Genomic DNA, 21,124 nt, shown 5'->3' on the forward strand with positions numbered 1-21,124 from the left:
TACCTCCTTGGCTGAGCCTCATCACATGCCCACCCTTGGCCCTATCATCCCAACCCTCGTACCAGGCTGATGAGTGTGTCATACTGCAAAGCCGAACCAGAACTGGCTGTAACCACACTGGCCCGAAGGAAGATGCCCTGCTCTTCCAGCAGCTTCTTGATCCCACGCACATGGGAGTCCAGAGTGTGCAGATCTCGGAGCTGTCGGTACTTCTCCTTTGACCCACAGATGAAGAGCAGAAGTTTTCGGACTTGGCGGCGCACAAAAGGGGTCTGCTGAATCATTAGGTACTTAAGGGATAAACAACACAGTGGATGATTCAGGGACCGTAAGCACCACCTGTGAATATAGCACCCCACTCCACCCCACCCCCCACATCCCCCACCCCCCTCACCCCTTTTTTTTTCTTTAAACAAACTGTTACTAAAAATGTAAGAGAATACAAGCCAAGCCACAGTCATCCACAGGGAACTGGGTGGGGTGGATTCCCACTGAGGCTTTGGGGTGCTGATCCCTTATTAAGATATTTGCAGATAACAGATAACCTACACACACCTTTCCTGCATTAAATGATCTCTAGATTACTCACACACCTATCATGGTGTAAATGCTCTCTAGGTGGTTATACTGTGCTATCAGGGAACGCTGGCAAGAAAATTCTGCAAATACTCAGCACAGATGTCATTTTTTGGTATATGTTTGAGCTAACTGGTTATACCTGTGGGTTTAGGACACATGGCTACCAATGGCCAAGTGGGTCAACTCCCAGTCATACTGGCCTCTGAGGAACTTAAGAATTCCTTAAAGGGACCAAGAGGAAGTAACACAGAAAGGAAAAATTTGAGCTGGGGTGGGGGGATAATCAAATACTCATGTTCTTCTCCTCAAACACTAAGGAATCTAGAAGGAAGCTGGTCTCCACACCAGCCCACAGTGAAACACCCAACTCTCCTTTTCAGGTAAGGAGCTGGAGAAGAGGCAGGGAAGCACAGCATGCACCTCAGAGTGGCACTCAGGTGTCTTCTAAGAGTTGATCTTGGGTCACTGTACTGATTAAACTATCATCTCAGCTCCAAACCATCCTACTCTGCTGTAAGGCCTGGCTAGAATCAGGCACCCTCCTCCTTAGTGTCTGCAGCTGGAGAGCCCTAGGGAAGCTGAAGGCAGGAGGCATGGGCTGACCCAGCCACAGCTGTTCACGGAAAAGCTAGTGGGCTCTCAGCAGCTCTGCTCCGCACCAGGTCTACAGTGCATCTCCTGAGAGCTCCAAGGCACCGAGAACAGTATTCCCTCCCAGAGAGCTATGATCAAAGTGCTGGGCTTCCTGTTCCTGCTAGGGCTGCTTGTGGGTGTCTGTGTGGCCACAGTGCTCCCTTTTCTATCTCCTTGTTTCTCTGTGAACTATTTCATCAGTCATCAGTCTCCTCACTGTCTCAACAGGGGATGGGAAACACTGTGCGCTGTCTTCCTGACTGGCCCTATAGGGACATTACATGGGACACAGAAACAAGAGCCAACAGCTACTTTGATACACGTACTCCAGGGTCACTGCACAACACATTCCAAAGGGCCAAGATCACAACCTAAGTGAGTGAAAAGGCTCTGAGCAGGACACTGAGTGAGGCGTAGGAAGAAACCAGCCTACAAAGGGGAACGTGGAACTTCTCTCTTGAACAGGACACTGCTCAGGGCTTCACTCACCTCAGAGAGAAAGTAGAACCAGGAGTGATCAAAGACAGGAGGAGGAATTCGAGAGCTGGTGTCTGCGATCTTTTTGATTTGGTAGGGAAGCCTCAGCACCATTTCTGTGAGCAGCTGGGTATAGGCTTCAAACACGTCAGCAGCATGACCCTTAGAAGGACATCTTCATTAGAACCTGGGCTTGCCAGTCTCCCATGATCACAAGCAGGAAGAAGACCGGTTAATCACTAATCATTAAGATGCCTTTCAAAGCTGGAGCCTTAGTTCACACGAGACTGACAGCGGACACAGAGCATATGGCCCTTAAAAGCTCTGGCATTTGTACAGGATGGATCTCTTGGATCAACATGATAGAAGGAAAACTGACTTTGAAAAGTTGTCCTCTGACACACTCATACATGAAAAAGACAGACAGACAGACAGACAGACAGACACACACACACACACACACGAAGGGGGGGGGGCTGCTGCAAGCACATGCACAGGTGTATGGGTGCACACCCATACACATTTTTTTCTATTGTATTATTTTTATTTAGATTTTTTTTTTTAATTTTGTATGTGAATGTTTTGCCTGCATGCATATATGTGCAAAACATGTATGCTTGTTGCATCCCCTGGAATAGGATTACAGATGGTTGTAAGCCACTATATGGATGGCAGAAATTGAACCCAGGTCCTCTGCAAGAACAAGTGTTCTTAACCAGTGAGCCATATCTCCAGTCCCCAATTAAGGGGGGGAAAAAAAAACAACCAAAAAACTTATTTTTTAAAATTGTGTGTCTGTGTAAATGTCACATACATTTAGTACCTACAGAGAGCAAGGAAAGGGTACTGGATCTCTGGGAACTGGGGGTTACAGATGAACATTAACAGCCTCCTGGGGTGCTGGGAATGGGAACAGAACTTAAGTCCTGCAAGAGCAGCAATTAATTTCAGCCCCCAATAATTTTTCCCCCCCAAAGATATTATAGACCTGGAGAGACAGCTGGTCAATGATTAAGAATACTGGCTGCTCTTCCAGAGGGCCCATGTTCAATTCACAGCACCTACATGGCAATTCACAAACATCTGTAACTCCAGTCCCAGGTGATCTGATATTCTCTTCTGACCCCCATAGGCACTAGGCATGAACATGGTACATAGACATACATGCAGGCAAAAAAACCTATACACATAAAATAAATTTAATAAATAAAAATAAGTTATACCAAACTATCAGTTACTTAAAAAGACACAGAGACAGAAAAGTACATGGTCAGACTGACATTTTTTGCCTTTCATATCCCTGCCTATTCAAAGCAGGCAGCTGGTCTACCCTCCTGGGTCCACTAACTGGACTCCAAGAGAGTAAAGTGTAACAACCGTTACCACTAATAATGGAAGTGCTCATGACCCTGTGAGGCAGGTAAAAATTGACATCCTTCTTCTTCAGGTACAGTAGCCTAAGCTGAGGCAGAGTAAAATTTCTCCATGCTTCCTGGCTGGTAGGTAAGATTCTGTGAGATTTTCTTTTTCCTGGGCTCATCTAACCAGAGGCCCATCCTAACTAGCATGTTCACGAGCCTCTTATGAGGTATGTAGAGTATGTGACACACAAATGGGGACATGACCCATTGCTGTTGCTGTCACCTTGTCTCATGTTATACCCTCACGTTTTCCCAAGAAGCTTTATATGAAATGAAGTGATTTATTTCACTCATTTCCTCACACTTACAAAAAGAGGCATGTGCTGTGGATACGGCTCTGTATACTGTAAATGTGCTGCTCTGATTGATTGATAAATAAAATGCTGATTGGCCAGTAGCCAAGCAGGAAGTGTAGTATAGGCGGGACAGGAGAGAGGAGAATTCTGGGAAGTGGAGGGCTGAGTCAGGAGATGCTGCCAGCCACTGCCATGAGAAACAAGATGTAAAGTACAGGTAAGCCACGAGCCACCTGGCAACTTATAGATTAATAGAAATGGGTTAATTTAAGATAATAAGAACTAGATAGCAAGAAGCCTGTCACGGCCATACAGTTTAAAGTAATATAAGTCTCTGTGTGTTTATTTGGGTCTGAGTGGCTGTGGCCCGGATGGGACTGGAGAAAACTCCAACTACAGACAGGAATTCAAATCTCCCCCAGAACCGGCTGGGAGGACTGACCAACTGCTAAGTCATTCTGAGATTAGAATCCAGCTCCCTGTGTGGCTCCTACTGCTGGTCTTCCCAGCTTTACTTATGGAGGGAGGGCAGAGCACACAGCTCTGAGAAGAGGCCTCACCTTCACATACTGGCGGAGAAAGAATGGGCTCATGTCGGGTGGGGATGAGGTCGTGTGTGGTTTCAGCAACTGGCTGGTGGCCACAGGCTCTTCATCATTCTGCTGGCTCTTCCAGTATTCCAGCAGAGACTTGAGCACATGGAGACAATAGTCCACGGCCCCTGAGCTCAGCAGGGCTGCAGCAGTAGCACTGGAGATGAGGGAAGATGACTGAAAGGGAGAAAACACAGAGCAGGCAAGGCTGTGTTGTGAAAACTGAGCCAGAGTCAAGCAGGCAACACACTCACTACACAGCAGTCTTAGGATCAGTCCTTATAGACATGCATTCACCACTGCATTACAAGTTTCTCAGCTGGCTCAATCACTCTCCCCAGCTCTTTCAACACCTACAATCTAAGAGAAAACAAATGCTAATTCTCAACCTGACCTCCTTCTGTGCCAGGGAGGAGAAGTCATGACTGCCTTTCCCTCCAGATCCAGACTTTCCCCTTCCCCTGAAGCAAAGCCATCAGCAGCTCATTTGAAGGAGACAAAAAGTTCCACTCAGGTCCTTCTTGGCAACCTCTCCCTCCCAGCAGGGGCTCTCGCGAAGGAGATGGGGTGAGTGAGCACATGCATAAGAAGCAGGAAGGAGCGAAGCTACTGTACATAAGACCATTAGGAGAGCCTTGAAAATCCCAGCAAACCCCACAGCTCATAAGCTCATTAAGATTGGATGCAGTTCAGCCTCGATTTCCACCGTCTCCGCTTTGTGCTAATCTCCTTTCAGCACACACACTTGGCTTTCTCTCTACTCTATTACCATACCTTATAGCAACAGACACTGGGGAATCCTCTTAGCTACTCTGCTTTGCAGAACAGGCCCTTGCTTTTCAATAGTGGAACCTCCAAGCCCTTTAACCCCTCCATTGGAGGGATTGTTGGTAAAGACCTGGGCTTGGAAGGGATTCTGAAAATGGGAGAAGTTCTGCTCCTAAAGAGGGACAGATTCGTAGTTCCCTAGGTGACAATGGTTAGCAGAGGACTGTCACCTCTGCCCTCAGCCCTGCACTAACCACTCCATCCTCTTACCTTGCCTCCAACCCATAAACTCAAAGCACAAATACCTCACAGATGGAAGACTTGGATCCGGACTTGGTGCGGGACATGAAGACACTCAGGAGTCTCATCACGACCAAATGGACTTCATTCAAGGCACTGCGCTCATTCTTCTTGGAGACATCCTGCAGGCAGACACAGAAGCCAAGATGCCTATGCTTCCTCTAAGCTCGACAAGATTCCCCCACGCCTGGGGCAATAGAGGCTGCTGCACTCAGAGGCCATGGGAAGATCTGAACACTGAACTTAATGCTTTTCCTTTTCCCTGGCTGAGGTAGGTACTGCACTCTGTTTTGAGTCCCCTGGACTAGAGGCTACAGTGGGCAGTCACCTCTTGTGATGGCTACTCTAACTGCCAACCTGACATAACCCTGAGTAATCTGGGAAGAGAGTCTTAATTTGAGATTTAGGGATCAAGCTGTCCTGTGCAAATGTCTGTGGGAGACTGTCTTGATTGCTTTAATGGATATAGGAAAACATAGGCTAAAAGTGGGTGTCAGACACTACTCCTGGGATTTGTGCTCAGGACTGTATAAGAACAGAAAAAGCAGCTGGGCCGTGGTGGCACACTCCTTTAATCTCACAGCAGGGAGGCAGAGGCAGGTGGATCTCTGAGTTAGAGGCCTGCCTGGCCTACAGAGAGAGAGTTCCGGAAAGCCAGGGCTATGCAGAGAAACCCTGTCTGGAGGTGTATCTGTGTGTCTGTCTGTGTGTCTGTCTATCTATCATCCATCCATCCATTCATCTATCTATCTAAAAAAAACCATAGAATAGATACACAGAAGCTAGTTGAGCAATAGCACATGTCCATTCACTCTGCCCCCTGCTTTTGGATGTAATGTGACCAGCCACTTCAGGTTCCTGAGTTCCTGACTTTCCTGAATGACGGACTATAACCCGACAGTAAACTGAGTAAGTCCTTTCTCCCTTAACTCTGCTTTTGTCATAGCAACCAGAACTAGAACTAGAACCCAGAGGAAGCTCCTCTAAGAAAGGAAGAAACTGAGAAAGGCTCCTGGCTAATCCCCGCTCGCCACACAGCACACCTTTCCACTTTTACCTTTTTGTCCATGCCAAGCTCGGCAATGAGCTGGGAGAGCAGGTTGTCCAGGGCCCCCTTGTCTTTCTCATCTTCTCCATCCAGATCTGTTGTGAGCATCAGAATGACCTAGCAGACAGAGAGTGAACACAGAGAGCCAATTTCCTAAGGCAGAATGGCTGAACATGTATGTCATGAAGCAATCCCAACCTTGCTGACTTCTCTGCCTAGCCTGAGATGCAAGGGGGCGTTCTAGATTCCAGGTCTGCCCAAGTTTAAGAGCTCAGGGTTATAAAAATCAAATTTTGACCTGTGCCATTTGGGGCACCACTGAAAAAACTTTATAGAAACTTTATAAAAATAATGAGTAACATGCCAATCTAAGTGGTGTGACACAGGACATTGTGCTGATCTGAGAATTAAAGAACAGTGTGTACTACTCCAGTACTTAGGACAGAGAGACAACACAGACTGTGTGTCAGGAAAAGCCTTGTGTTCTAGTTCTGTAAATTACCTAGCTGGCTGACCTTAGGCATCCCCCAACCACAGCTATAACCTGAAGGGCTGCAACTTGCAGCTCAGGCTACACACCATCCTTATGGGCTGTAACACCAGCCTTCTGAGGCCTGAAAAAGTGCATTGTCCCAGGATAACCTGACTGTAACACAGTTGATCCAGGAGAACTGAGCAATACCTGCATGTATGGGATAGCTCGGACACCTCCAACGTTTCGTAACTGGGGTAGTGTCTGCAGTAATCTCTCCAAGAGCATCAGACGAACCATGTGTAGCCTGAAAGGCCAAGGATGTACATGGAATATCAAATAGCATACAATCAAGACCCAGCTGAATACAGCTCCTGCCTCCGCTACTGGGGCCAATGAGGAGCTGGATACTCAGGAATAAGCCTAGCATGTTAAGAACTAAGGCTGGGCACAGTGACACATCCCTGTAATCCATCCCAGCACTCAGGAGACTGAAGCAGGAGAATCTGAGTGGGAGACCAGCCTGGGCTCTGAGTGAGTTCCAGGTCAGCAGCTGTGGGTACTTGGTGAGATCCTTTCTTACAAGAGCAAAATAATAATAATAATAGAAGTTATTATCCCATTATTATTTAAAGTATTGTGAACAACTTTATGCCCCCAACCAACAGCTTTAACATAATGAACAGATTGTATATAAAACGCAAAATGCCTAAACTGATTCATAAAGAAACAGAAATATCGGGGCAGCGGTGGCACATGCCTTTAATCCCAGCACTTGGAAGGCAGAGGCAGGCGGATCTCTATGGGTTTGAGGTTAGCCTGGTCTACAGAGCAAGTTTTAGGACAACCAGGGCTACACAGAGAAAACCTGTATCGAAAAACAAAAACAAACCAAAAAAAAAAAAAAAAACACAAACAAACAAACAAAAAAAGAAACAGAAATAATTCTCTATCACACAAAAAATGATTTTGTATTTAAAAAAAAAAAAAAACTTCCCTCAAGGAAAATCCAGACTCAGACCAACCTTTACTGGTGAACTTTTCTAAAAAATCTGTGAGAGAAATAAATCTTATACAAACTCTTCCAGAGAAAAAAGAAAACCAAAGCAAGTCCGGACTCATTTTATGAGGCCAAAATAGCATCATGACAAAGACATTCTAAAGGAAAATTCCAGACCTTAACAAACACTAGCAAACCAAGCCTAGAGACATGAAGGGTTAACTTCTTATGACCAGGCATCTCCATAGCTTGGTGTAAGTACAATAAGAAAGACAAACTACGACAAATTCATACCCTTAAACAGCTGTATGGGTTTTGACTTACACTGAAAAAGAAATGCAGTATTACAAAGAGCACACCCAGCTGGGTGCCTTCCACAAGCCCTCAAAAACTCTCCAGCCAGACATTAGCCAAAGCAGCACAGTCCAACTTCCAAAGCACGGTGGGAGCCACAGCACCCTCAAGTCGGCAGTGCCTGGGAGGAAACTGCAACTTTCACTTCCTTTAATACTTGGGAGCCCACAACTCAGCACCCGCCACTCCGTTCCCAGTTCTGAATGCTCAGACAGACAGGCTGGTCCTGACCTGTTGCTAGTGTGCACATCTCCTTCAGCTTCCCCTTCACCTTCTCCCTCAGAGCCGTCTCCCTCCTGGTGCCCAGTGGTGGTGCTGATGGCACCTGTGCTTGAGCTGACACTCCCTGGTCCAGCTGGGTGCCCCTCAGCTGTGGTATCACCGTACGCACTGCTCCGGCCAGACACTGGAGGAAAATGATTTTAGAAGCACACATTAACCCCCACGGTTGGCCATGATGGGAAAATGTTAGTTAGCTGCACGGTGGACAGCAGAACCCTGGTGTGGTCCTGGTCCCACTGCACCCTTTCAGTTTTCACCTGTGCGACCTGCAAAACTGTCCTTGGCCTCAGCTAACAAACTGCTAGCATGTGCAAACTTCACAGTGGGTGTATTGGGGGAACGGCTTGCTTATCAGTGAATTCCCTTAGGAGGTAGGTAGCAAAAAAGCATAGGAATATGGGTTTCGAGGTCATACTACAATCATTTTAATAGCCATTTAGCGTAAGAATCACTGCTCTTTTGAACTAAGAGACAACTGAAAGACACTGTGAAATGTTTCCATATTAGCCACTGAATCTGAGCTCCAGTCACAGAACACTTGACATTCCATGGCTGAGGTCAAATGAATTCCACCAGACTCTCTGTGAGGCCCCACAACTTTTTTCTGCAGAAAGCAATCACAAAAAAAAAAATCACAAGGCAGGGATTACTACCTTGTCTGCCATGCCCAGCCCAAAGAGATCAAGGGGCACACCGGGGCACATTACCACTGTGCTCGCCAGCCACAGAGTCCACTGCACTTCCCCCGCTCTCTGAGCCCACACTCCCGCCATGGTCGGCGGGCGAGGTCCGCAGGGTGGAGCCGTCCGTCGCTGCGGTGCTGCCCTCATCATCTGAGGCTGGAGCTGGGAGAGTAACGAGAGCTGTTACAGGCACAAGCCCCTCCGTGGGGTGAGAGCACCCCTCCGTGGGGTGAGAGCACCACAGCACACTGCAGGACACAGCCAGTCTGAGTGTCCTGAGGTTAGAGAAAAAAGGGCCAGACACTCTACAGGGTGTGTGTACTGCCAACAGCACTCAGACAGAAGTGAAAGCCCAGTGCACTGGGCATTTCCTTCGCCGTTACAGCATGTGCAGATTCAGTAAGATTCTGTGACATGGACAATGAGTTTTCTAGCTAAATGCTTCACGGTCACCATTGTCTAGGTGTTACTGACACCTACTGAGAGATCCAAACTAGCCATTGCCATTCAGAGCACAGAATTCAATGAGGTTTGCTCAGCAATCCATCTGCTGTTATGAAATCACTTGTCATGAGCTCAAGTCAACTGTTTGATTTTTGTCTTTTTTTTTTTTTTTTTAAGTCAAATGGCCCAGAGGAGAGCTCATTAGAAAATTTCACACCTCTTCATCATCCTCATCAGATGCTAATAATGAAGCAAGGAAATTCCCCAGAGACAGCCACAGCATCCAGGATCAGGGCTGAGCTGAGACAGGAGGAAAATGCTGGATGAGATACACAGGGGAGGAAAGCGAAGACAGCCAGAGAGCATGACAGACATGACCAGCACACCACCACCACGACCATGACCTTGAAGCAACCAAAGAGACCTCAGAGAAGCAAAAAGCCATGACAGCAAGCAGGGACAGCCACTCTGGTTTTTGTTGTTGTTGTTGTTTTCCTAAATCTAAGCAGGCTAACCTTCCCAAAAGAAAATAAGCAAATGCAGGGATGCAGCAGTCTGCACAAGTGCCCATCCCTTCATGGCTGGGCTGATTTTCAAAGATCTCTCCCATGTGCTGCTGTCACCCACAGTTTGGTCCAACTCTCTATCTGGATTTTTACCAGGCTAGGAAAGAGACTCAAAACAAAGACAACGTAAGAGAAGGTTTCCTAGAAGGTTTTCCGAATTGGACAAAAACCTCTCTCCCATGCTCACAAGTCACTGCTGGCTGCTTGTGGCTTCAATCGATTTGCAAATGAAGGCTAAGAGCTAAGTTTGGCTTTATTTCTTGTCTCTTTCCATACTGTCTAACATGTTAGAACTCTAGCAGAACGCTGTAAAGCCAACACGATATGCCCTGGACCTCTCCTTGTGTATTAGCCAAAGCCAGGCAGCATGCAAAGTGTGAGGAAGCGGGGCCACAAGCGCTGATGCCAAGCGGCAGCACTATGCCTTCCACAGCACATGGCTAAAGCCGAGGCAGAAACAGGAAGTCCAGGATGGCCTGTCAAAGCAGCTGCCCGTCACACTCTCACAGCACTGAACAGGGCTGCAGGGTCTCGGGGCCCTGAGCCAAGCTCCTTGCTGTGGACAGTTACCTGATGCTGTGGTGTCAGAGAGGGTTCCTGCGTCCAGAGAGGAAGAGCTGGGTGCCTGGCCGGATAGTCCCAGGCTCTGCAGGCCCAGGGCACTGCTGCTGCTGCCTGGGAAACAAGTGGAGAGTGAACACAGCATCCCCTCAGCCCCATCCACAGCACTGCTTTGGCCATCTGCTGTCCTCAGGAGTCTAAACACCAGCACATGACCCCTCTGGCCACTGCTGTCCACCCACCAAGTTCAGTTACAGATTCAAGAGGCACCCATTCACAAATCAAACCAGCGGTAATTATGAGACTGGCTTCCGGCCTAGAACTGTCAGAGCCATCCCTCACTCTCCACCTGTACCTCTGAGCAGCTCTCACCCAGATCCACCTCTCTCCCAGTCCAGGACAAGCTAAGTCAGCAGGGTATCAGTAACTGCCACGCCCTCTTTCCTGTGCAAGGTTGCTATGTTCCTGGCATTGCCTTCTACCTTGCTGGTCCTGCTGCAGGCTCAGGGCAATGGCTAGTTCAACCATGGTCTCGTCATCTGCATCAGGTGGGATGTCCAGCATGGGAGGAAAGCCCTCAGCACCTGCCAGCAGGGCCTCCAGGGGAGAGGGGTTGCCATTGTTGACATTTTCAGCTGTTTCCAGGACCATCGACTCAGACTGCAGAGAAAAAACTCCCATCAGTGTTCCACAGCACACAGTAAGGCTATTGAGTAGGAACCAGAGGGGAGCTGGAGGCTCTTCCTCCCCTCTCCTGCTGCCAGACTCACCACCATCTCAAAATCTCCATGGTCCACCTCACTCTGTTCCTGGCTTTCCTGACGGATGTGACCACCATCGGGGATGCCTGATGACTGCATTTTCTCATCTGCATCATCATCATCGTCATCATCCTTGTCTCCTGAGTCAAAGAAACCCCAGTCACCTAAAGGCACTTATTCCTTGACATATAATGTGATTGGTCACATAGCAAAAGAGCCTAAAGAAGGCTCCAGCTGGCACCCTGCACTTAAGAGGGCAAACTTGTAGGTGCTCTGCTGGATGCCTACTTTTCTTCTTCCTTGCAACTAGCAGGGTCTGGGGAAGATGGTGGTCAGCAGTAACAGCCCAACCCTCCCCTGACAGGAAAAGACTCTTACAGTCCAGAAAAGGATAAAAAAAAAACTTAAGATTTCAAAAAACAGAAAAACGGAGCCCCACAGGCCCTCCAGGCTCCATTCTCAGAAGACAAAGCTTTGACAGGACAGGAAACGAACTCAAGAGTGTCGGTGTCCCTGCTCTTGCAGCCTAGACTCCATTTTCCAAACAGGTCTGTGAGAGTCAAACTATACAATCACTATGAGAAAAAACACAACTACAACTGAAATCTGGAGTCATAGACTGGAAACCAAGGCATTGTGGCAGGTCCTGCCAAAAGGCTGTAGAAACCCTTCTACCAAGGAGGAAGCCCCAGTGAGATCTCAGACTGTTAGAAAAGGACGGAGATCTGTGTTCTACTTGCTGGGGTGCTAAAGCAAGTCCTTTCTTAGAAATACTAATTTCCCACACTGTGGATGTGTGCATGCATGTATGTGGAGGCCAAGTAGAGATCAGGCCTCCCTGGGACCACTGAACCCAGCACTCACTGACTCAGGGTGACTGGCTGCCAGTCAGCCCAGGCATCTGCACATCTCTACTTCCCCAATGCTGGGGGTCTGGACTCAGGTCCTCCTGCTTACAAGGCAAGCACTTTACCAACTGAGTCATCCGCTAGGCCCCTCACACAATAAATGTTATTCTAGAAGAGTGTCTGAAAGTTAGTCATATACATTCCTCAAGATATGCACTGTGGGATGGGAATACACTTCAATGGTAAAGCACTTGTCTAACATACATGAGGCCGAGTTCAATTTCCAGCACTGCAAAAGAAGCCATTGTTGTTCCACATTAGGCACAAGCTCCATGTACCAGCTGAGCACCTGAGACACAGCTAGTCCAAGTTGAGACAAACTGCCAGGAAGAGCCAGACACTGGATTTCAAAGATGGTACCACAAAATGCAAAGCTCTTCCCTAAGTTTTTATACTAACTCCTAGTTAAAACAGCAATATATCACATTATTACTAAACTTATTGTAACTTACTTCTCTTTATTCCTCACAAATATGGCACTTGGTCATGCAAATACATCATGAAGAAGTCTATGAAGTTTGCTACCTATTATTATTATATATAATAAGTTCACTCAGGGTTCTGCTTGTAAGCAACAAATAGGACCCTAATGAGTTTGTGCTTTGAAAAGCAGTTTTTTTTTAAAGATTTATTTATTTATTATGTATACAATGTTCTGTCTGCATGCATCCCTGCAGGCCAGAAGAGGGAGCCAGATCTCATTACAGATGGTTGTGAGCCACCATGTGGTTGCTGGGAATTGAACTCAGGACCTCTGGAAGAACAGCCAGTGTTCTTAACCTCTGAGCCATCTCTCCAGCCCCTGAAAAGCAGTTTTGTTCTAAATAGAAAATAAAATAAAATATATTGAATACTTAGTCATTGTGACTACTTTTTTACATTTCCTATTTATTTTTGTGGGGTACATCACAGCTCACATGTGGAAGACAGAGGACTACTATAGTGAGTCCATTCTCTCCTCCTACCACATGAGTCCCACAAATCAGCTCAAATTCAGGTTGTCAGGCTCAGTAGGCCTTTCCCTACTGAGCCTTCTCATCTCACTTGATAGCCCAGGCTAGCCGTGAGCATTTAACCCTTCTGCTTTCTCCTCCTCCTGAGGCCAAGAACACAGGCACTCCACCATGTCCAATAGCAATGCTTTTTGTTTTGTTTTAATTATTTTTTTTTTTTTTTTTTTTTTTTTTTTGGTTTTTCGAGACAGGGTTTCTCTGTGTAGCTTTGCACCTTTCCTGGAACTCACTTGGTAGCCCAGGCTGGCCTCGAACTCACAGAGATCCGCCTGGCTCTGCCTCCCGAGTGCTGGGATTAAAGGCGTGCGCCACCACCGCCCGGCATTTTTGTTTTAATTATTAACGATTACATACAAGACCTTGTTTTTTTGATTTTGAAGACAGGGTCTTGCCACATAGACCAGGCTAGCCTCAAATTCAGTGTCTGTACCCTCACCCCACCCCCACTACCTCAGTGTAACAGTGATTTTTAAATTGTCTTTACACGTTTTTCTTATGGCTTTAGGATGCTTCAGCCAAATGCGAGATCTTCCTTTACTAATCATGCGGAAACTGGTACTGCAGATGCTGTGTCCTGGACATGTTACCATGGCACCTTTATGTTCCCATAGCCTTGGCTTTATTTTATTCTATTTATACACATTTTTATACGCCACCCTACTGTATAGACTATTAAAGGAACAGAAAACCGAAAAGCCCATGTCAACATAAGTAGCATATCCCAAAGCTGAACCTTCTTCCTGGGTCCACATGCCCACCCTGAGTACAACTGAAACTCAGACTTCACATTACCCATTGGAGTGTTGCTTCGAGGAGAGGAGGGCAATGTTACATGTCTCCGCTTGTTCCTGGGCCTTAGGACTCGAATTAGAGCTTGTTTGCAGGAGAAGCTCACAGCAGGGTCCTAGGGTTTGAAAGGCAGGTGTCAAGCTCAGGTATTCCATCAACACGAGCAGTAACTCCACCATCTTCTCTTGTCAACCACTTAGACAAGGCAGAAGTCTGTCTACTCTCACCTGCGTCCTCCTGGCCAAATGCAGAAGGATGGAGCAGGCCAGCCTCTCCAGACTTGGCATGGTAAGACCATTCACCACCTTTCTGTCTTTTAGCTGCAGAGGATAGTCTGCAAGGCCATTTGATCCTGAAGCCACTTTGGCTCTCTACAAATGAGCTTTGACTTTTCATTACATAATCAAGCCCTCACGTTCCTCTTTGCTCCATGACATAAACAGTACTTTTTAACACTTATCTTCTGTAACAGGCACAATAACACAGCCATTCACACATTCATTTAAACAATACTTACTCAGCATTAGTTCCACAGCAGGCGTCAGAGTACGGGTAGGAAAGAAAGCACTGAGGAAGGACCACGCCCTCCCTTCCCAGTCTCATTCTCTACAGCTTCTACTGGTATTTGCAATTACTAACTCCTATCAATTTTTTAAAAAGGTTTATTTATTTTGTGTGTGTGGGTGTTTTGCTTGCTTGTAGGACTGTGTACCACCCACATACAATGCCCAAGGTCAGAAGAGAGTGTCAGATCCCCTGAAACAAGGGTTACAGGCAGTTGTTACTTGCCATTTGGTTTCTGGGAATTGAACCCAGGGCCTCTGGAAGAGCAACCAGTGCTCTTAACAGCTGAGCTCCTCCGCCTCTCCAGCCCCTCCCATCAGTTTGGAAGTCTATTTTATTTCATTAGGTTAGCAAATTAAGGCTATTTTCCACACACTCCCAGGCTGACCAAAGGCATCAAGGGTTGTGCTGATACGTACAGGACACAGCAGCATCTGCATGTAGATCTTGGATGCTGTGTTGATACAGTCCAGCTCGCAGGTACAGTAGCCATGGATAATGTCTACCAGTGCATTAACAGTAGCTTCAATATGAGTGAGGCCTGAATGGAAGAAAAGGATCATATAAAAATCGGTTGACAAAAACAACTCCAACCTTGAAAGCCTGAAACAAAAGCACAAATTCTCATCATCACGTAGAGGGCAGCAAGACAAAAACAGACACACAGCAAAGCAGACCAACAACCCGCACTGTGGAGTGGCCTGTCAGCTGTGATGGAGCTGCTTGTATTAAGGCCCCCATGCTGTAAGAGTCCTCAAAAGCCCTCGCAGAGCCTGCCCCAGAGAAGTCGGAATCACTGGAGACAGCTCCAGGCAAGGCAGGGAACTCGGTGTGGGCAGGTAACAACACCCCACATTCCCCAAAACCTGAGGGGTTGACAAAGTGGGTCTCCGACAGACCTTTTAGGGTGTAGGTCTCAAGTGATCTTCAAACAACAATGGGCCCTGGGCATCTATTCTTCTCTTTGGCTGTGGCGTCCTCCCTCTTCCCCCAACTTTCAGGAATGTGACACACAAGAGAACCAAGGCAATAACAGCTTGGAAATGAAAATACTTTCCACGGCAGGTTCTCTTACATTCCTACCTCTGAACTGGCTCTCAACCAAGTCTTTTTTCTTCTTCTTATTTTTTTATTAATTAATTTATTTTCAAAAGGGGATTTCTCTGTTTAACAGCCCTGGATATCCTGGAGCTTCACTTTGTAGACCAGGCTGGCCTAGAACTCACAGAGATCGACTTGCCTCTGCCTGTGCTGGGATTTAAGGCATGTGCTAATCTCAAATCTTTCAAATATTTTGTTTTTGAATAACAAGTACAGAGTTGTCATCGTCGGCCCTCATGTGAACTATGCAATCCCACATGAAGGTAGGATATATACGACACACGCACACCTGCCCACCACACTGCTAGTTTCCATGGGTGCAATGCACTGAGCTCACACACGTCTCTCTGCCACTGCTTTGTAGGAAAAGGTCACACTGATGAAGGGCTTACACCTACTTCACTAGTCTCAAGTCCAAGGAGCCCTGCTAGCATGATACCTGGCAGGCAGGCAGGGGCCAGGAAGGCATTCTTGGGCTTAGAAGCATGGAGTTTCCAGAAGTGGTTCACAAGCTGAGTGATGAAACTACAGCCATCTCCTTCCATCTGCTTCTGCGGCTCTTTCCCCTCATCCGCTCCTTCTACGCAGGAGAAAGGAAATTATTAACGATGGTAAATCTAAGACAGAATCTAATTTGTTTTAAGGTTAACTCAGGTCAAGGAAGCTTGCCTGCGGAGGGAGTTTCAAGTGGGGCCCCAATCAATATGCCAACTATCCCTAGATTCCAGCAGGCACATCTGGGAAAAAAACAGTCTGGGAAAGGAACATCACAGAAAACATTGTGTGTTAGAATTAGATAGAGAGGGGAGCATTCAGGATCTGTACAGCAGAGTCAAAGATGCCTGTTTCAACTGTCAGACTAAACCTAGGGGATGGTTGAGACTCCTCTACACTGACTGCAGGGTTGCACCCTTAGAAGGACAGACAGGAAAGCAATAGCATACAGGAACACGCAGGTGACAGGGGACTGCAGGGGCATCACAAGCTCTTTCTAATGATGGCAAACCAGGTTTGGTACTGAGCCACAGCCAGCCAATGTGAGGAGAAGATGGAAGAAGCACTGAGAAGCCACTGCACACACAATACACACTGCCGCCAGACCAGCACCACAGCACACAGCACACTGCCTCCAAGTACTAGGGCGGAACCAAGCTCAGCTTCACCCAAAGAGCAGAACCTTCTGCACCCTCTACAGAGAGATCCAGTGTAGGAAAATCCCACTCCTGCCATACTTCTGCTGTGGCACCAGGGCGAAACCAAGCTCAGCTTCACCCTGGTGTAACTTCACAACAGACTAGCTGAGGTTCAGAACACTAAGCAAATTCAAGGATGGTCAGGTTAGTTAAAATGGGGCAACGTCAGAGACCCTACAAAGTTAAAAAACAGGGAACAGATTATCTGTCATCAGAGCCAACAAGAACAAGAAGAGCATGACAGGGGGCAAAGAAAGTGCATGAAGCAGGTTTCAGGACCACGGCCACATAGGCCAAGTTCACCTGTTTCCATCTGGGGCAGCTTTGACTCCGTAAAGTGCACAAGGTTGTTAGGACGCATGATGGCAATAGAGCGAGCTGTGATCACTAGCCGCTGGAACACCTCAGGGTCCAAGTCCTTGCCTTCTTTGCTAGATGTGTTGAGACACTGCACAGCTTTGCTCAGCAAGGCCTGGTCCTATAAAACACAGGGTCACAGAGGATTAACCGTAAGCAAAGGCAGGGCACTAAATCACATGGAGGGCTGGAAACTCCTGTCAAGAACTGTCACCAGCTATCAAAACCAATCTTCAGGCTGCCCAATGCTCAACTGCTTGATACAAAATCAACAGTGTTTTAAAAACTCAACAGTCGGTCCGGTGGTGGTGGCATACACATTTAATGCCAGCACTCTGGAGGCAGAGGCAGGTGGATCTGTGAGTTCAAGGCCAGCCTGGTCTACAAAGTGAGTTCCAGGACAGCCAGAGCTGATACACACAGAAACCCTGTCTTGAAAAACAAAAGACAAACAAAAATTTCAACAACCACATAAATGGCTTCACAGTGTCCCAGGAAAACAGTATCTACTCGATCAACAACTACAGCAGTAGATCACTTCCTCTGGCAGCAGCTATCCCTCAGTAGGGCCTTTACCCAAGGATGATGCTTCTAAACAACCTTTCCTTGGGAAGCCTGGCAAGCTGAATACATTCCTTGATGTTAAGGGACAGAGGTACAAACGCTGGGCTGGCAGTGCCCTAAGTGCTTTTCCTCCAACTGCTCTGCACTGTCATGTTTCCCATCCACCCAAAGAGGCTCAGCTTACCTCCTTCAGCAGATATTGGCTGCTGTTCTGGAGACCCTCTGAGGCCCAACAATAACCCCCACTCAACAACCACCTGCCACACATGTATGCCTCTCACCCCAGCCCCCAGCTGAGGGCTCGGAACAACAGTACATTAACCACCTATGGTACATCCTAACCCTCACACTCTCCCACGGAGAAGCAGCCACCCACAGTCACTCTCTTCTAAACTTGCTGATCCTGTCACAGACAGAAAAATAAAGCAAGTTCCTGTGGCCTACTAGACTGCTTTCTCAGTCTAGAGTAGCATTCATACATCCCTTGGGAGAAACTTGGGACTAGCTCTTGAATCTCAGTGTGAGTTCCTTCCTCCTTCTCACTCCACTAGGGCCTTGCTTTCCAGACGAAGAGCCAACTGACTTGACTCCCTGTGAGGACAATTTCCATTCCTACAGAAGGACTCCCAGAGAGGGACGATTGATTACCTTGTGGCTGTGGTAGGCCGAGCGGCTGGTGTGCAGGCTGGCCAGGAGACTCTTTGACTGCTGCTGGACACTGGCAGGTGCTGGCAGGGAAAGCAGCAGAGTGGCCAGCTCCTGGGCTGCATGCTTGTTTCTCTCCTGATGTGGAAGACAGCAAGGTTAGCACTGAGCCCTCAATGCAGCGTGGAATACCCTCTAGTCTGCCCTCTCCTTCCTTCCTTCCTTCCTTCCTTCCTTCCTTCCTTCCTTCCTTCCTTCCTTCCTTCCTTCCTTCCTTCCAGGCCAGCCAAGACAGGTTACCCTCCATGGACTAGAAAGATCAGACAAGAAAATTTTGAAACGAGAACCCTCCTACAACACAGGTGCAGAGATCAGGAATGCTTTGTAATCACGACTGTGCTGTCAGTGCTCTTAGGTTCTACAGCAACAGGCCGCAGCCAACAACCCTACTTCCTGCCTCTTCAGAAAGCTCCCGTGTGCTTTGAAGAAATGACTTGCCTTCTCGATGATTGGGCCAACAGCAAAGCAGCTTTCCAGAGCTTCCAAAGAACTCACAACCAGCCTGGGGAGACAGAAAGCCTGGCTTGAGTACAAGCACTGTTCTCTGCCTCATGTCAGCCGGGCAAGCTGTAGTGGTGAGGACCTTGGGGACAGCTATCGAATGCCAAATACAAAATCAAAGCACAATAAAACCTGCCACAGGCGCCATGCATATCGCTGCCTGTGTTACAGGCCAGAAGAAACCTGGCTCCTGCTCAGAGATCAACCTGAGGCCATGTTCATAATCCGCCACTCAAAGACGAGCTTTTCTTCCTCAAAGAGGATAAATGTGCTTCCTTCTACTGCCTGTGGCAGGGATCCTGAGAGGGGCTTAAGTCTCGATGCAACAGTGCCCGAAGCTCAGGTGCTCAGAGATCAGTGGGCAAAGGGAGGCACAAGGGAGACGTTAAAGCCATCTGTTTACACTGGCAATGTTAAGGTTAGGCTTCTGCTTACACAGCCAGGAAAATGCAGAAGGCATTTCCTATGGGCTTTAAGTACAGGAACAAACAAACTATTTTTAGATGCATGCCACTGGAACATTCAAAGGATAGAACATGAACTTCTCCATTAGGGAAGAAGCAGGAAGTTCGGCCATTAAATAGTATCTATCAGATAACATGCTCTAGGCTTACTCCTGTGAATTTAAGTGGCATAGTAAAACAACCATCATCCTGAGAGCTGGGGTCTGGACAGGAAAGGAAAGGAAAGCACTGAGAAGGTAGCCGGAGTGAGAAAGGGCAGGGATAAAGGAAGGCGCCGAAGACAGAGGGAAGATGAGGAAGCACAGGATAAAGGGAAGTGGAACAAGCTCCAGGAGCTTATGAACTGGTAGGGCGTTTTGCCCCTCTACCCCCATCCCTTCGCATCCGTCGTACAGAATGAGCAGCAAGAATGGGTTAAGGAAGACAGAGCCAAGAGGCTGATGTGGCCAACACCAAGGGTGCACTCACAGTCCCGGGTAGGCTCCAGTTTGTTTACACATGGAGAGCTCTGCAGCCATGCAATGACCAGAACAGAAAAGTAGCAGGACTTGGAACAGAAGCCAATCAGCGCAAAGCCACACCAATGCGGACGCTGCTCTCTGACACACACGCACTCGTGCAGAGAAAAGAAACAGGGCATACTAACCGGTCCAGCTTGGTTAGGGACTCAGTTTCAGAACTTGGGGGAGAAGCAAAGGGAAAAAAAAAGGAAAAAAATGTGAAGCTCAGAGAAACCTAGAAACACATCCTAAGCAAACGATATATGAATCAGGGTGGGGGGGTGGGGGGTAGGGAAGAAAGGCAGAAGTGGGGAGGCTGCTGGTGGGGCGCAGCAACTCCAAGCATGGCTATCTCAGGGTTTACAATGTAAGAAACTCACTCTTACATCAGGACCTGCTTCATCTACCATGGCAAACCAGCAGCCACCCAGCACAAGGAAGCCAAGCATGTGCTGACGAATGCCACCGTAGGGAGCTCTAAGGACACTGCTCTCTCCTGCAAGATGCTGTGGCAGCTTCTCTTGCTGGCAGTGTCATTACCACAGAGGAAGATGAGAAGACGACAGGACTGGCACAGAGGGCAGATGTTGTGCTGCTGTTTCAGTCTGGACCCTCATCTAGAGCACGGCTGTGAACACTCTCTAGTCTGCAGTCTCTGGCTAGTCAAATGCTTATGGAACATTTAATAAACGACCAAGCTTCTATCCGGACAGAGACCCAGATTAGATTCCTCTGAGCCCATTTCCCAGGCTCTGTGTGTGTATTAGGGAGAAACTGAATGTTGAGTGTGAGAACTTGACAATCACAAACTAGACGTGGGAGACTCAAGACATAGAAGGGCTCTGCAGTCAATGCAAAGTGGTTAAGAACTAAAGCCAACCCCTGCCAACACTGTACCTCTCCAGGACAGTGCCACTGGTCGTAGTTGGAGCAGCTGAGTCACTCTCCCCAGCACCATTGCTCTGATTCAGGTTGGAAGGGCAGATGTTGCTGACAGAGGCAGAAGGGAATTCTTCTGGGGGCTCATCAGGCCAGCCAAACTGCTCCTTAGTCTTGCCATAAATTTTGACAGCATCTATCATGGTGACGCCTGCTGGATCCACTGAGGCACCGACTGCAATAGGCAAGAGAAGCCTTTAGGAAGCATACTGACTTAGAGCTTGTGTCACACTCCAAGGCAAAGCACAGCACAGTCAGGCACAGGTGCAGATCACATCCCTCGCAGAC

The 21,124-nt window shown here is 47.7% G+C and overlaps 1 protein-coding gene across 6 annotated transcripts in view; it reads right to left on the bottom strand.

Moving 5' to 3' along the window:
- Ubr4 (ubiquitin protein ligase E3 component n-recognin 4) overlaps positions 1-21,124 on the bottom strand; it is a 118,237-nt gene that overhangs the window by 40,281 nt on the left and 56,832 nt on the right. For 2 of the 6 annotated variants that reach the window (XM_052718629.1, XM_052718628.1), the window contains exons 49-68: positions 20,795-21,011; positions 20,044-20,076; positions 18,871-18,934; positions 18,376-18,510; positions 17,110-17,284; positions 16,283-16,366; positions 16,053-16,193; positions 14,932-15,053; positions 13,952-14,063; positions 11,248-11,378; positions 10,960-11,137; positions 10,487-10,591; positions 8,931-9,068; positions 8,173-8,347; positions 6,798-6,894; positions 6,125-6,232; positions 5,073-5,189; positions 3,967-4,176; positions 1,702-1,851; positions 63-290 (exon numbers count right to left, since the gene is read on the bottom strand). In XM_052718629.1, the coding sequence (XP_052574589.1) occupies positions 63-290; positions 1,702-1,851; positions 3,967-4,176; positions 5,073-5,189; positions 6,125-6,232; positions 6,798-6,894; positions 8,173-8,347; positions 8,931-9,068; positions 10,487-10,591; positions 10,960-11,137; positions 11,248-11,378; positions 13,952-14,063; positions 14,932-15,053; positions 16,053-16,193; positions 16,283-16,366; positions 17,110-17,284; positions 18,376-18,510; positions 18,871-18,934; positions 20,044-20,076; positions 20,795-21,011 (2,720 nt within the window). The remainder of the gene's footprint in view (positions 1-62; positions 291-1,701; positions 1,852-3,966; positions 4,177-5,072; positions 5,190-6,124; positions 6,233-6,797; positions 6,895-8,172; positions 8,348-8,930; positions 9,069-10,486; positions 10,592-10,959; positions 11,138-11,247; positions 11,379-13,951; positions 14,064-14,931; positions 15,054-16,052; positions 16,194-16,282; positions 16,367-17,109; positions 17,285-18,375; positions 18,511-18,870; positions 18,935-20,043; positions 20,077-20,794; positions 21,012-21,124) is intronic. The other 4 variants (XM_052718631.1, XM_052718632.1, XM_052718633.1 and 1 more) reach the window with 4 other exon arrangements.

This window comes from Peromyscus californicus, unplaced genomic scaffold (genome assembly GCF_007827085.1).
Source record: "Peromyscus californicus insignis strain IS unplaced genomic scaffold, ASM782708v3 Scaffold_5__1_contigs__length_169319896, whole genome shotgun sequence".
NCBI classification, from domain to species: domain Eukaryota; kingdom Metazoa; phylum Chordata; class Mammalia; order Rodentia; family Cricetidae; genus Peromyscus; species Peromyscus californicus.